The 15,259-nt window shown below is 49.6% G+C and overlaps 1 protein-coding gene across 4 annotated transcripts; it reads left to right on the top strand.

Annotated features, from left to right (window-relative positions):
- The first annotated feature begins 5,777 nt into the window (after positions 1–5,777).
- On the top strand, positions 5,778–14,867 carry Dnpep (aspartyl aminopeptidase). Of its 4 annotated transcripts, none has more exons than XM_006496405.1 (15): positions 5,778–6,287; positions 6,629–6,722; positions 6,803–6,891; positions 6,989–7,102; positions 7,362–7,487; positions 7,683–7,813; positions 8,012–8,087; positions 8,195–8,302; positions 8,991–9,068; positions 9,923–10,006; positions 10,867–11,027; positions 11,401–11,440; positions 11,539–11,640; positions 13,966–14,133; positions 14,723–14,867. In XM_006496405.1, exons 2-15 carry the CDS (start codon positions 6,629–6,631, stop codon positions 14,771–14,773), a joined length of 1,422 nt encoding a protein of 473 aa, XP_006496468.1. In that variant the 5' UTR covers positions 5,778–6,287; the 3' UTR covers positions 14,774–14,867. The 4 variants fall into 4 exon arrangements, with proteins under 4 accessions (XP_006496468.1, NP_001104301.1, XP_006496469.1 ...); NM_001110831.1 differs by having other exon boundaries at positions 5,795–6,097; XM_006496406.1 differs by having other exon boundaries at positions 6,096–6,350.
- Positions 14,868–15,259: the final 392 nt, after the last annotated feature.

Genomic DNA, 15,259 nt, shown 5'->3' with positions numbered 1-15,259 from the left:
TCTTTGTAAATTGATAGAAAAGTAAGGTTATATTTGGTTACTCTGGTATAGGTCTTTGTATATTGATACAAAGTTAAGGTTAATTTTAGTGACAAGATACTATGTATCAACTTCTTTTAAGGTACTGTACCTATGTAATTCTTAAAAATGCAATGTGATGCTGGGTGTGGTGGCGCTCTCCTTTAATCCCAGCACTTGGGAGGCAGAGGCAGGTGGATTTCTGAGTTTGAGGCCAGCCTGATCTACAAATTGAGTTCCCGGACAGCCAGGGCTATACAGAGAAATCCTGTCTCAAAACAAAAACAAAAACAAAAACAAAAACAAAAACAAAAACAAAAACAAAAAACCAAAACCAAACAAACAATCAAACAAAAAATGCAATGTGAAGTTCCAGTCCCTTTGGAAGCTATTATTACACATTGTTTAGGATAATTAAGAAATGAAAGTTAATAATCAACCAAACTTGTGGTTTTGTTAGGTACTACTTTAGTTCATCGCAGATGTTTTCTTAATCATATTAGTAAATAGCTATAGACAAGCAATATTTGCCAATTCAAATATACTGAGATAGTTAGATGGTCTTCAAAAACATCTGAGATCTGTAGATTATGGCATTTAAAGATGTTTTCTTTAAGACCTTTTTGTGTGTGTGTGCCAATGAGACATGTCAGCTCCTGGCATCCTGGCAGTACCCCCATTACTTTAAGAATGATGATAAGCATTCTCCTTCCAGAGATTGCTTCAGATGTGGCAAGCTGCTACTGGGCACAAAACTGCCCTTGCTTCTACTGCTGACAGTATGCTGTCCAAGCTGTGGGCAAGCAGGACACAAAGAACGTTGACTGCCAAACTCTGGCAGGACAAGGTAGAGAAGTCCTTTACAGTTCCTGCTTCACAGAAAAATCTGTCAGATATTCTGGGCCAGTATGTTGAAGCGATGGATGCTCCCATGTTGCAGAGGAATCGTGGGTGGCTGTCCAGGCAGCCAGCAGTCTCTGTCCTTTCTGTAGTTTTAGAAGTTGCTTACTCTGCACTTCCTGTTTATTCAGGTAGTATTTATCTTTCTCAGGTCTCTAATGGGTTTGAATACTAGATAGTTATAGTCTCACAGTTAAGCTTACGTTGTTTAGGATTTAATAAAATGTTTAAAGGACTAAAAAGATGGTTTTAGGTTGATAAATGCAAGTTATGATAGAAATTGATTTAGGTACAGAACTTGGGACTCGTCAAGATAGGCCAGATAGTAGAGTACTTTCTCCAAGGTTGCCAAATACAAACAGACTGGACATTGTGAATGTAATTCTTATCTGATAGTATATAGTTTATTGATGTTAGAGAAAGAGTCTTCTTTTTAGATAAAAGAAGAGAAATGTTGCAGGATATTTAATCACATTATGAACACCATGCTTGTGAACTGGAAAAAAAAAACAGTTTCTTGTTGTGGTGTGGCTCAGCTGTAGCACACACCTTTAATCCTAAAGCTTTCTGTAAACAGGATTGAATAAAGTCAACCATAAGTCATGAGGCAGAGCAAGCAACCAGTTGATGGGGAGTAAACATAAGAAAACCCAGGAGGTAGAAAGGAGGGACACTGAGTTGAAGGGTATCTAAGACAGCATGAAGGAGGAGAAAGGGCTTTTTCTCCATGGGACATAGGTAGAGTAAGGAGGTCAGCTCGGTGCTTTCTCTGTCTCTCTGAGCTGGCAGGTTTCACTCCAGCATCTGGCTTCTGAGTCTTCACTGGTAAAATTGAATGTTTTGAGATTTTGTTTTTTAAAGAACAAAGAGTGGTATCCACTCACAATCCCACTACCCAGGAAGCTGAGACAGAAGAAACAAGAGTTCATGTTCAGCCTGGTCTACATAATGGCTACCTGGCCAGCCTGAGTCACATTGTCATACACTGTCTCAATCACAGCAGTAAAATCAGGCTGGAAGTGTGGCTCAGTGGTAGAGTGCTCATCTAGCATCCACAGCAACCTGGGTCTAGTCCTCGGCTCCGAAAAAGAGAAATCTAGCAATGTCTTATGTCTACTGGTAAACCCTGTGTCTTAGGGTTTCATTGTTGTGAAGAGACACCATGACCACTGCAACTCATAAAGGGCAACATTTAATTGGGGCTGGCTTAGAGGCTCAGAGGTTCAGTCCATCATCACTATGGGAGGAAGCATGGCAGCATCCAGGCGGGATGGAGGAGCTTAAACTTCTACCTTTTGTTCCAAAGACAACTAGGAGAAGACTGGCTCCCATGTGGCTTGGAGGAGGGTCTCATTGCCAACCCCCACAGTGACACACTTCCTCCAACAAGGCCACACCTCCTTATAGTGCCACTCCCTGGACCAGGCATATTCAAACCACTGCATCCTGATTTTCTCCATTTCTAAAAACTTCCCAGATACTGATTGTGTTGGCCAACTTGATACCAGATAACGCAGATCCTACAGTACAGAGACAGTAGAAATAAGATCAAGTCTTATAATCCCATAGTTGGGGAGGCTGAGGCAAGAGGCTCACTGCGAGTTGGAGGCTAGCATGAATTAGATATGGCCCAAGAGCAGTGTGGGCTACTTGGTGATACCCTGTCTCAACACACACACACACACACACACACACACACACACACAGAGGGGAAAGAAAACGGGGGAGAGGATACCAAGTCACATTGCATTGCAGACAAGACAGACAAGCAGGGCATCTTTACTATAGCTTCAGACTGAGTCAGCCAACTTCATGTGAGCCAGAGCAATATGCTGAGCAGTGATTGAAAGGGAGATCAGGCTGCTGCTCGCTGAACAGAAGCAAGCAGCAAAGTTTCATTGATTTTCCTGGAATGGATTAAGGCTTAGTAATTGCCCATTGGTCATGGGAAAGATTTCAAAAGATCTTTTCCTTCTTGGGCACAAACATTCTGGTCTTGTGGCTTGCAGGCTAATGTGTAGTGACTTAACCCAGGAACCACCAAGTCACTCATTGTCACACAAATGTCCTGGCCCCTTCATTTAGTCTGAACGTCCTGATGAGGCTGAGGAAGTGCAGGTGCTTGAGCTGTTTGGAGAGGAAAAGGGCAGGGTATAAGATACTCAACACAGCCGTAATGGCGACAGGCCGCACTAATCCAGCACTATAGTCTTAGACAATTTAAAAGTGTGTGTGTGTGTGTGTGTGTGTATGTATGTGTGTATGTATGTGTGTGTGTATGTGTGTGTGTATGTGTGAGTGTGTGTGTGTGTATGTGTGTGTGTGAGTGTGCGTATGTGTGTGTGTATATGTGTGTGTATATGTGTGTGTGTGTATGTGTGTGTGTGTGTATGTATGTGTGTGTGTGTGATGGGTTTGTGTGTGTGTGTGTGTGAGTGTGGACTTGCTCATGCCAGGGCAAACATGAGGGCAGATGACAATTTTCAGAAGTCAGTTCTCTCCTTCCACCTTATAGGCTCCTACAGGGACAGGGACAATATGAAAGAAAGATGTGCCAAGACTTTTGACCCATTCAAAAATCTGAAGTACAAGTCCAAAGGATGAGTCCATGTTTTTAGCAAAAGTGACTTCAAGTTTCTGCAAAGCAACTACTATCACAGCCTGATGCCAGAGGTGACATAGCAAAGCTGGAGGGACAGTCCCTGTGCAGCTCAGTGCGCTCTAATCACTGAGCCATCTCTCCAGCCCCCAGTCTGGTATTTCATTGGCAGTATGTTTCATAGCAAGGATGGTGAGTGTGGGTGGAGTACTGACCTGCACCAGTTCATGAGAACTGACTGTGAGATTCCCAAGGATTCGGTGACCCTGTTGTTAACCGCAGCAATCCTCAAAGCATTATGGTACAATTAAGCAAATTATATTGCAGAGACAGTTAAAATTTAAAACCATCAGCTTTTCCACTATCGTACCACATTTTAAACTTTCTGCTGTACAGGTTACTTATGTCCAGTGCATCTGCCGGGCAGAAGCACACACAGTGGCTTGCTTTTCTGTACAACTCTTCCCAAATCCGTGTCTAGCTCTAGTGGCATCACGTTCATAGCTTGAAAACAGCCATATGGAATATTTACATTTCAGAACATCGAGTGTAAAGGCAAGTGTTACCCCAAGCCTTTTTCAATGCCTGACATCGCCAAGCGTTTCCGGTTTTGTTTACCTCATCAATTAAAACAGAACATCATTTTAAACTCACATTTCCTAGGTTGACATGAGACGGGCTTTCATATGTTCATGACTTGGAGTTTAATAGCATCTCTCGCTCTCATAAATACTACTTTTAAAATATGTCTGTACTTTCTGCTTAGTTAATACACAGGACCCCAAATACTTAGTTGGATTCAACGATGCAGAACCCACTCATATGGAGAACCATACCCTGTTTTAGCTATCAGTAGCTTAGAATGTAGCCCCTCCCCCACGTAACCAGACCTTAGAGAACAGATGAGAACATCCTTCCCATGGTCCACTTAGCACTCAGCTTCATACATAATGCGACTTACATAATTATTAATGAGTAATTAATTAACTGTACAAATGAGTAGGGATACAATGATATCTAAAGGATGATTAAGAAGCTACACAGATGTAGTCTGTCACCCACTGAACGGATCTTGAAACTGCCCCCTTTGAAGTGAGGGTGGCAGGACCTTTCCAGAATCTATCCCTGTTCATTTCCATCCCAAGTATAAAAGCAACAGATGCCCCCCACCCCCACCCCAGAGACCTGTGATCCCTGGAAAGACTATTTTTACACTCATGGTAGGTCGACTCTGTTTTGAACCTCAAAGCCACAAGAGTCCTGATCCATCGATGTATGGATGAGTTTTAAGATTGCTATTCAACATTCTTGACATGGAAACATAATATTGGAATTGCCCCCCTCAACTGCTTTAAGGAGTAGAAAGAGCCAGTAGGGGCGGCTCATGCCTGTATCTCCAACAATTGCAAGACTGAGGCAGGATTGCCATGGATTTGAGGCCAGCCTGGGCTACATAGTGAGCTCTGGAAAAGCCTGAACAAAACTGAAATCCTGTCTGAAAGAAAAAAAAAATCATGAGTATCAGAATCAAACCTCAGGGCCACCCAAACAGCTGTGTTGAAAAGGTCACTGACTTCTGTGTTCCTCTGAGACCTACTAAGTAGCATAACATTTAACCAAAGAGGATAGAAAAAAGCCTACGAAAGTCTCTTGCAGTTGTTCTAGGCTCTGCACACTAATTTATGGAGTCATAAGCCCAGCTGTGCCATCCATTTGTAACTAGAGACAGATTACTCTCATAATTCCGTTGTCTACAAAATGCTGACAGTAAAATTGTGAGAATTACATACGATAACGTTTATCATAACATAAACTCATGGAAGTCAGCGGCTGTGCTAACACCACCGGGGCGCTAGAGCGCGCTGCCGCCGCCGCGGTGGGCCGTCCTGCCTGAGGGTGCTCCAGGAGCGGAACGCCTCGCAGCGGCTTCGAGGCCGCTGACAAAGGAAAGGGCGGAGGGGGGGGGGTCAACGCCTGGAGGACTCGACTTGATGGAGGCGGGGCGAGAGAGGCATCAGGGGCGGGGCCTGCCAAGGAAGCCCGGACAGCGGAGACAAGGTCTGGAGAGTAGGCGTGACGGGGCGGAGCTAGTGGCGCAATGAGGGCGGGTCATGAGACGTGGCTCCTAACGGGGCAAAGCTAGTGGAACAGTGGGGCGGGGCGCGGTGTGACTGGAGCTGACTAGTCCACGTGGTTAGAACGCAGCCTGATTGGAGGAAGGCGGGTCGGTGAGGCGGGAGCGGAACCGGAACGCGTCCTGACAGGGGCGGAGCTCTCGGAGTAGTGAGGGCGGGACGCGGCCTGACTGGCACAGAGCAGTCAGCGTGTTTGGAACCAGGCCTGACGGGAGCTGAGCGAGTAGCGGGAGGGGGCGGAACCCGACCGAGGCCTGACAGGGGCGGAGCTCGCGGAGCAGCGGGGGCGGGGCGAGGCCTGGTAGAGGCGGAGTCCCGGTGCGGCCTGACGAGAGGCGGAGCCCACAGCTCGGCGAAGGCGAGGCCTGATCCGGGAGGGAGGAGCGGAGCGTCAGGGGCGGGCCGGAGTCCGGCTCCTGGAGCGGAGTGCGGTGGGGCTATGCAGGTGTGTTGCTGTTGCCGGTCCCGCCTCCACTTCGGCTCGGTGGCAGGCCGCGCGCCCTTTCGGAGCTAAGCTTAAGGCGGCGCTGACACGGGCGTACTCCGGTTTCAAAGTAAAACTGAAACCCTCCGAGGTGGCCTGACCTTCCCGGAGCCGGAAGGGCTGTCTAGTGACTGACGGGGCTAAGGGACAGGTGTAGTGGTGCTTTGATTCCGGACACGGTGGCGCGCCGGCTAGTGGCCTTTCCAGCTTTGAGGTCCTCTTGGAGGCGGGATTTCCTAGCTGGGCGGGGCGTGGATTATCTGATTAGGGGGCGGGCCTTTCCGATCCTGTACTCCAGGGACAAAACTGGGTGGAGGTCCTCTTGCCCTGGGACTGAACCTTTGAGCCGAGAGCGATCGAGCTAGGAATCCACATCTGTCGCCAGTGAAGTCCTCGGAAGCAGAGGTTGAGCCTTGGGGCTCTCATTTCTAGGGGGCTGAAAGAGGGATCCTAGACCCGGCAGCCACCTGAACTCTCCACTTCTCCCTGTAGATGGCTATGAACGGCAGGGCTCGGAAAGAGGCCATCCAGGCCACAGCCCGAGAGCTCCTGAAGTTCGTGAACCGGAGTCCCTCTCCTTTCCACGGTAGGTGACCAGGGTTAGGGAGGCTAGGAGTGGGAGTGACTTGACCAACTTCCATCGCTGAGAGAGCCCTTTTCCTACAGTCGTGGCTGAGTGCCGCAGCCGCCTCCTCCAGGCTGGCTTCCGTGAACTCAAGGAAACAGAGGGCTGGGATATCGTACCAGAAAACAAGGTACTAAGGGATAGCGTGGGGGCAGACACTATTGCAAAGGCCTGTGTCCCGGATCATAAAGCAACTCACGCCCCTGTCTTTCAACTCTCTCCCCCAGTACTTCTTAACCAGAAACTCCTCCTCCATCATTGCTTTTGCTGTGGGGGGCCAGTATGTTCCTGGCAATGGCTTCAGCCTCATTGGGGCCCACACGGACAGTCCCTGTCTCAGGGTAAGAAGTTAGGACTTGTTTGGACTGAAGGGAGGTGTGGGGGGGGGCGGTTGGGAAGAAGAGATCCTGGAGGTAGAGTTTGCAAGGCCCTATCCCAAGGTCCCGGGAAGAAGGTAGACCCGCCCCATGCTCTCATGTTCCCCACATACACTTTCAGCTGTCAACTGATGTGCTATCTGCTCTGTATAACTTACTGCCTGAGTCTCCCTTCCAGATGTTGTCTTTCAGACATTCCCTTTTTTCTCATTCTTACGCTCAGGTGAAACGCAAATCGCGCCGAAGCCAGGTGGGCTACCACCAGGTCGGTGTTGAGACCTACGGCGGTGGGATCTGGAGCACATGGTTCGACCGGGACCTGACCTTGGCTGGACGCGTCATTATCAAGGTGGTATCGAGGGGCTAGGAACTGGGGAGGCTCTCACTTCCGGCAGCCTGAAGCTTGAATGTCTTCCCATTTCTTAAGTGTACCAGTGAAGAGTCCTCGTGGGGAAGAGGGGACATGATTATTCTGGGTTTAGTAAGGGATTTTATCAGCTGGATTTGGGAGGTGCCCAGTTCTGACCTGGCCGGTTGGCCACAGTGCCCTACCTCAGGCCGGCTGGAGCAGAGGCTCGTCCATATAGAACGGCCCATCCTGCGCATCCCACATCTGGCCATCCATCTGCAGCGAAATATCAATGAGAACTTTGGGCCCAACACAGAGATCCACCTGTGAGTCCACATTCGAGCCAGGGTTGTGATGGCTGTGAGGGTGGGATATGGCACTGGGGAACAGAGGACCACCCCTTAGTGGTCAAGTTCCACGTTTGGAAACCAGTTCTATCCATTTGGGGAGTGCGCTGGGAATCAGTCGGAGGACTAGAAGTTCATGGCTGTCCCTCTCCCTTCTCTCAACCCATTTCCCCACAGAGTCCCTATTCTTGCCACAGCAGTTCAGGAAGAGCTGGAGAAAGGGACTCCTGAACCAGGGCCTCTCGGTGCCACTGTAAGAAGCTCCCCTGGCCCGGAGAGGGTGGGCAGAGGGGAGCAGACCAGTCCCCTAGAGGGGCAAAGGATGAGCAGGTCCACCTTCCAACATCCCCTGCCTTACAGGATGAGCGGCACCACTCGGTCCTCATGTCCCTGCTCTGTACCCATCTGGGCCTGAGTCCTGACAGCATCATGGAGATGGAGCTCTGCCTGGCAGACACCCAGCCTGCAGTAAGGAGTGGCTGTAGGCCCTCGTGGTGGGGTCCTCCAGGGTCCCTGTCAGCCATAGCATATCCCCGAAGCTCCTCAGTTAGTCTCATCCTTGTTCTTCCCAGTTGGTGGCACTTCCTCTGCTTTCAGTAGTTCCCAGATAAGCAGAGCATCTCCCCAGAAGACCGTCCTACTGAGACTGGGGGTGATGTGTGACATGGCCCCTGTCTGCTCTGAACCTCTGAGGGCAAGAGGCCTGGTGCCTTCCAAGTGCTAAGTAGGGAGCTGCTAGTCTTTGGCTCCTTGGTCCTATGTTTGTGTTAGCTGTTTTCTTCCTTTTAGTCGGCATTGTTTTGTTTTTATTAGACAGGGTTTCTCTGTGTAGCCCTGGCTATGCTGGAACTATGTAGACCAGGCTGGCCTCCAACTTAGAGGTCCGCCTGCCTCTGCCACCCAAGTGCTGGGATTAAAGGTGTGCCCCACCATCGCTGGCTGCTTTTCTTTTTTTTGGTGACTGACCACTTAGCCCTCCTTTGGCCTGCCCCTCTGAGACAAGTCAGATGCTGTAGGATGCCCTTTCCTGGCCTTCATTCTCTGCTGAACAGCAAGAATAGTTTCCTGAGCCAACAGTCAAGAGTTGCTCTGGCCCTTGGGAACAGGGAGAAGTGGTGAGGGCCCGGGCACTTAGGTGTTCCTCCTGTCTTTCTAGGTCCTGGGTGGAGCCTATGAAGAGTTCATCTTCGCTCCTCGACTGGACAATCTGCACAGCTGCTTCTGTGCCCTGCAGGTGAGAAGCCAGAGCAGCCCAGGCAGCACGAGAGCTGGGGAGACATGGCTGCTTAGCCAGGCCTTCACCCTGTTGGCACTGGGAAGGGCCCATGCACTGTAGCCTTGACATCACTATTACTGTGCTGCTCTGGGACCAGGAGCTGACAGTGTTCAGGGTGCCATGGTGTCTTTTACTTTTCCTTAATGACCTCTGTCTGAAAACAGGCCTTGCCACCATGAAAAACAATTCTCACTTTCTTCTGCTTCTCTCATTCTGCCTCTGACTTAAAGCTCCTCCTTGTCCCCTGCCAGCCTTCTTTGGGATCCTTGGGACCTCAGTAGGGCTGTCTGTACCTCTTGGTCACCTTCATGTTCTTCACTGTCTCTCTCCCCCAGTCAGGCTGTTTCTCAGCTTTCTACCCTTTGCCCCTCCTCTGCTTTCTAACCTGCCTTTCCCTGCCTGTCTGTGACTGGAGATAGGCTTTGGGTGGTAACTGTAGCTCCGGGGCCTGTGTCTGCTTCTGAGCCAGCCAGCTGGGTTGTTCATGGACATGTCTAGAGCTGTTAACAGAAGCCCATCAGTTTGACTGATCTTCATAATCATTGGCCTCCCAGGACTTATAGTTTCAGTCTGTCTTCAACATTATCCTCCTGCCTTCTGCATGGGAGTGTATGAGAGCAAATGCTCAGAGAATGGATTTACTTATCCCACTAGAAAGGTCCTACTCCACCTGCCAGGCAGGACCCTAAGAGAAAGGTTGCGAGAGCCCAGCCCACTTCCCTGGCAGGGCAGCATGTCCCTCCCAGGTCCTGGCAGACAAAGTTGTAAGAAGCAAAGGTCAGGGATAATGAGCCTGTCTCCTCCCCATCTAGGCATTGATTGATTCCTGTGCATCCCCTGCCTCTCTGGCCAGGGATCCACATGTGCGCATGGTCACACTCTACGACAATGAAGAGGTATGTGGAGGGCTGGGGCAGAGGTCCCTCAGTGGAGTAGTCAGTAACTGCCTGGTGGCCCACACTCAGAGCGAGCCAGGGCATTCTAGAGGCCCCAAAGAGGGAGGAAGGAGAGCTGCCAGTGCTCCCATAGCACTTGTTCCCTCCTGGCCCTGCATAGATTTTTATAATGGATTCCATAGCCTGTATTCTATGTGTACCTTGCTGCATTCCTACCCCAAGGATGGGGCCACTACACAGGTCATCCTTTCAGGTCTGTGGCTTGGCACATAGCGGGTTGTCAGCTATGTTGTTTAGCTGTAATCTTGAGATGCTATAGTGGAGCTTGACAGGTAGATGTTCTCTTTCATGTAACTCCCTGGGTCAGCTAGTGGTTTGGATAGGTCTCTGGTCTATTATGCTAGTTGGCTATTCCATCTCTGGCTATCATGTCTATACCCAGTCAGCAGTAAAGGAGAGGGCAGAGAGAATAGATGCCTTTGTCTTCAAGAGTGTGGTCTGGAAATGGAATTCATTATTGCTCACATTCACAGAACCCAGTGTGGCCACATTCAGTTACAAAGGAAACTGGGAATGCTGTCTCTAGCTGGGTAGTTAGTTATATAGCTTTAACACCTGCCTAGCCCTGGGTGTAAATGTGGGGGACCAGTGTGGAAACCTCCATCAGTAAATGCTATTTCTAGTCCATGAATGACTGGGAATTAGTCTGGCCCTAGTCTACTGTCATATGTTCAGAAAGGAGAGTCTCTAAGGATACTTCTCTCTACCAAGTGACTCAGGTGGATCCCGGGCCATCCTGAACACTTTTACAGTCCAGGCGCATGTCCAGATTCCCACAGTCAAATCTCTGCCATCTCCAGGTGGGGTCAGAGAGTGCACAAGGAGCACAGTCCCTGCTGACGGAGCTGATACTACGGCGCATCTCAGCCTCACCTCAGCGTCTGACTGCCTTCGAGGAAGCCATACCTAAGTCCTTCATGATCAGTGCAGACATGGCCCATGCTGTGCACCCAAACTACTCGTGAGTCTTCATACCAGACAGTACTTATGCTAGAGACGCGGCATAGCCCACTTGCAGGCTAGTTCCTGGGCCTGCCTTTCTCCATCTGCTGGGAGGTTCAGGAGTCTTCCATTTGATTATTCCAAGGCCAGACTTATGCAAAGCCATGTGTTGCCTAAGCCGGGTGTATATATTAAGTAAGCTTTGTCTGTGACCTTGCTTCCTTTCATGGCTAGAATCTGCCTGAATCGTTTGTTCTGATGCCCTTGAGGACACGCAGGGCTAGGTGGGAAAGAGTGCCATGATCCATTAGTGCCATCTGCCTTGGAAGGGGTAGTGGCTGTTGACAGCCCCCACCACAGTGTGCCATCCTGATCTTTATCACCTCTCACAGGGACAAGCATGAAGAAAACCACCGGCCTTTGTTCCATAAGGTAAGATGCTGCTTCTCAAAGATGTGGCGGCCTGGCCGACTCTGGCCTCTGTGGTTCACACAGGCCTCACATCATCTCTGTTCTGGGACTTTTGCCAGGGTCCTGTGATCAAGGTGAACAGCAAGCAGCGCTACGCCTCTAATGCAGTGTCTGAGTCCATGATTCGAGAGGTGGCTGGCCAAGTTGGGGTGCCCCTGCAGGTGAGTGTGCATCTTTTCTAGGAAGGCTTGGTGGAGGGAGCAGAATAAAGACATAAACTGATGAGCTCCCAGTAAGTGAGGAGCATAGGAGAGAGACTTTAGTGGAGGGAGTCCCAGTGAATGAGAAGATCTGGGGTTTGGGGTGCAGAGCTAGATGCAGTGCTGGCTTTGTTGTGGTGACTTTGGCCTAGTTTGCTAAGCTGTCTTGAGTTTTTGTGTGCCCATTGGTAAAGTGAGGGTGATAATGAGCCCTACCCTGCTGATCTCTGTAAGGATTACTCCTGCCACCTGGTAGGTTAGTCCTGCCCCTTTTCCTTCTATAACCCCATGTCTCTGTGTCTTTCTTTACTTTTACTTCAACCCAGAAGGAAGATTCAGGACTGGTGAGCCTAGAACCCCAAGTGTTCATTTTCCCTCTGGCCTGAGATCACCCATCACTGTCCTTAGGGCACTACATGAGTACACACACTCCACATCAGAGACTTGGCCCAGGCCAGTCCATCGATGGACAACACCCAAGTTCTGGGAGAGGCAGGACCAGACAAGGGCCGTCTCTGCATCAGTGTCTCCATCTTGTCCCATGTAATGTCTGATCATTCCACTCACAGAGAGGTCTCTGGGAGGAAGTGAGAGGCAGCTGCTGAGAAACAAATACCATGGGGAGGTCCAGAGGGCGAACATCTCAGCCAGAGGGAACAAACAGAAAGATCCCCAGGGGGAAAAGGAATGAGTTAGTCTAGTAGCAGAAGAGAAGGCCCAAGTTGAGAGCAAGAGGGACAGGAGAAGAGACTCACCTAGACCAGTTTGCTTCTGAAGCTCTTCTGGTGCTGGGCCGGGCCTCAACTTCTTTGCATGACCCCTTCAGTCCTGAACCTTCAACTGCCACTGAGGCTGCACCTTCACCAGTCACCTTCACCAGTGGCCTCTCAGTGCCTCTTAGTTCCAAGCCTCAGCTGCTCTCCACGACCCCTTCATGCCTTCACAACCAGTACCACCTGGGTGACTCTTACACATTATCAAGTCCGCCTGCAGCACAAAGTACAACCTTGGCCACCTCTGAAACATAGCTTCCCTGTGCTCTCAGAAAACACTTCCCAGAAGATTTCACCTCAGGGATGGTCTCTTCCTAATCACTACTAATTTCTTAGCTCCAGCTGACCAGCATCAGTTGTCCTTGTAATGTAAAAGTTTCACTATCAGTCCCAGCAAACCAGAACCACAGAATCTTAAAATAGCAGATGGCCCTGATAGAGTCTACTCTTCCCTCTGAAGTTTCATAAGCCAGGCCTCCATCTTCTGCACTCTCTCAACATTCTTATCTTCCAAGCTCCTACAGAACTTCCCACTGAGGTCTTAACACTCACTGGCTCTTCTAGCCCAAAGTTCCAAAGTCCTTCCACAATTATCCCCAAAACATGGTCAGGTCTGTCACAACGATACCTTGCTTAGTCAGGGTTTCTATTGCTGCAACAAAACACCATGACCAAAAAGCAAGCTGGGCAGGAAAAGGTTAATTCAGCTTACACTGAAGGAAGGCAGGACAGGGACTCAAGCGGGACTGGAACCGGAAGGCAAGAACTGACATAGAGACCATGGAAGGGTGTTGCTTACTGACCTGCTTCACGTGGCTTGCTCAGCCTGCTTTCCTACAGAACTCTGAACCACCAGGCCAGGATGGCACCACCCACAATGGTCTGGGCCCTTCCCCATTGATCACTAAGAGAAAATGCCTTACAGCTGGATCTCATGGAGGCATTTCCTCAACTGAGGCTCCTTTCTCTCTGATGACTGTAGCTGTGATGACTGACAGACAAACCAGCCAGTACAATGGGTTAATACTGTAATTCTCACCTGACAAAAGTTTGACTTTTATATTTCTGTTTTACACTTACAGATCTTAAAATCTAGCTCCATATTAGGACTTCCTTGGTGTTTTGTTTTGAGATAGGGTCTTATGTAGCTTCAAACTCAGTATGAAGCAGAATATAGCCTTAAGCTCCTGATTCCTCCATCTCCAAGTCTTGGGATTACAAATGTGCACCACCATTGCCCAGGTGGGGATCAAACCCAGGGCTTCATTTATACTAGGCAAGCCCTCAACCAAGTGAACTATACCCCCAGCCCAGCAGGAACTTTTAGAACATTAAAACTACTAAGTTTGTTTTCCTTTGTGTATTGGGGTTTCACGTTGTGTGTGAGAGTAACAAAGAGGTAGAAGACATTGAACTAGATGCTCTGCCAGCCCTGAGGCTCTAGGGTAGCTTCCTCCTTGATCTTAGTGAGCGCATCTAGGGTTTAGCTTATGACCTCTCCTCCTCTCACCAGGACCTCATGGTCAGGAATGACTCCCCGTGTGGTACCACCATTGGACCTATCTTGGCTTCTCGACTGGGGCTTCGGGTGCTGGACTTAGGCAGCCCCCAACTGGCTATGCACTCTATCCGGGAGACAGCCTGTACCACTGGAGTTCTCCAGACCCTCACCCTTTTCAAGGTAACTCCCACCTGGCCCTCTGCTCCACCAGTAAGTGGCTAGTCACTGCGGGGGGCTGATTGCTGTGGACTACAAAATAGAAAACGGCCCCTGTGTCAGCTTCCATCACTGACACATGTGAGGTAAGCAGTTCATAAGAAGTCAGCGTTTCGGAGGCTTTAGTCTGTGGCCAGCTGGCTGTTGACTTGAGGCCAGTGATAAAGCAGGATATCATGGCGAGAGCTTGTGCTAGAGGAATCTGCTGCCGGGAGAGGCGACAGGGAAGAGGGAGTTGTGGGGAAGAGGAGGGAGAAAATGGGTTCAGTGTCCATCACAGGTATGCTTCATCCCGGGTGACCTGACTTCTTCCCTTCAGACCCCAACAGTGCCTACCAAGCCTTTAACACCGGCCATACCATTCCTCGTTTTCAAGGCCTCAGAGGAAAGTGGTTGGCTGGAGAGGGCCGAGGGATGAGGAGTCAGGCCAGTGCATGAGGCATAGAAGCCTCGGTGCTTCTGTTACTAGACTTGGAGGAGATGGAAGGTGCGTGGTGGGGCACTGCCGTCTGCTCACTCACTAATTCCTGGTTCCCTCTGCCTCGCATTTTAGGGCTTCTTTGAGCTGTTCCCTTCTGTAAGCCGGAACCTCTTAGTGGACTGAGGCCTCTCGCCAAGAGTTGTCTTCCACCCCTTCAATTGAGAGGGGAGGATCTCAGTTTCGCTGATGTTGGTTATTAAAGTAGATTTTCACTCCAGCTCTCTGTGCTTTTTCTGAAGCGGCAGGGTGAGCCTGGCCTGACCCTCTGGAACCAGACCAGAGGTGAAGGTCAGGTGCAGGTAAAAGGTTGTCCCTCCCTGCATCGCACCTGAACCAGAAGCCCCTGTTCACAAGGGACTTGACACCACTTGTCATTTTATTAGATTTATTTTATGTGTATGAGTGTTTTGCCCGCTTGTATGTATGTATGTGCCTGGTGCCAATAGAGATCAGAAGACATTGGTTCCTTTGGAACTGTAGTTATGAGTCACCATGTGAATGCTGGGAACTGAGCCCTGGTCCTCTGCAAGAATAACAAATGAATAACACTAAGCCACCCCTCCAGCCCAGCGTGAGTGGCAGTTCATTGTGATTTTGATCTCCCAGACT

Source organism: Mus musculus, chromosome 1, assembly GCF_000001635.26.
Source record: "Mus musculus strain C57BL/6J chromosome 1, GRCm38.p6 C57BL/6J".
In the NCBI taxonomy this organism is placed as follows: Eukaryota; Metazoa; Chordata; class Mammalia; order Rodentia; family Muridae; genus Mus; species Mus musculus.
This window is presented reverse-complemented; position numbering and strand designations above follow the sequence as displayed.

What these genes read in the sequence shown, in the direction of transcription:
- Dnpep (NM_001110831.1), top strand. An exon ending in GCTGTGCACCCAAACTACTC is followed by an intron (nt 11,028 to 11,400) that starts GTGAGTCTTCAT and finishes CACCTCTCACAG; the next exon opens with GGACAAGCATGAAGAAAACC. An exon ending in ACCGGCCTTTGTTCCATAAG is followed by an intron (nt 11,441 to 11,538) that starts GTAAGATGCTGC and finishes GACTTTTGCCAG; the next exon opens with GGTCCTGTGATCAAGGTGAA.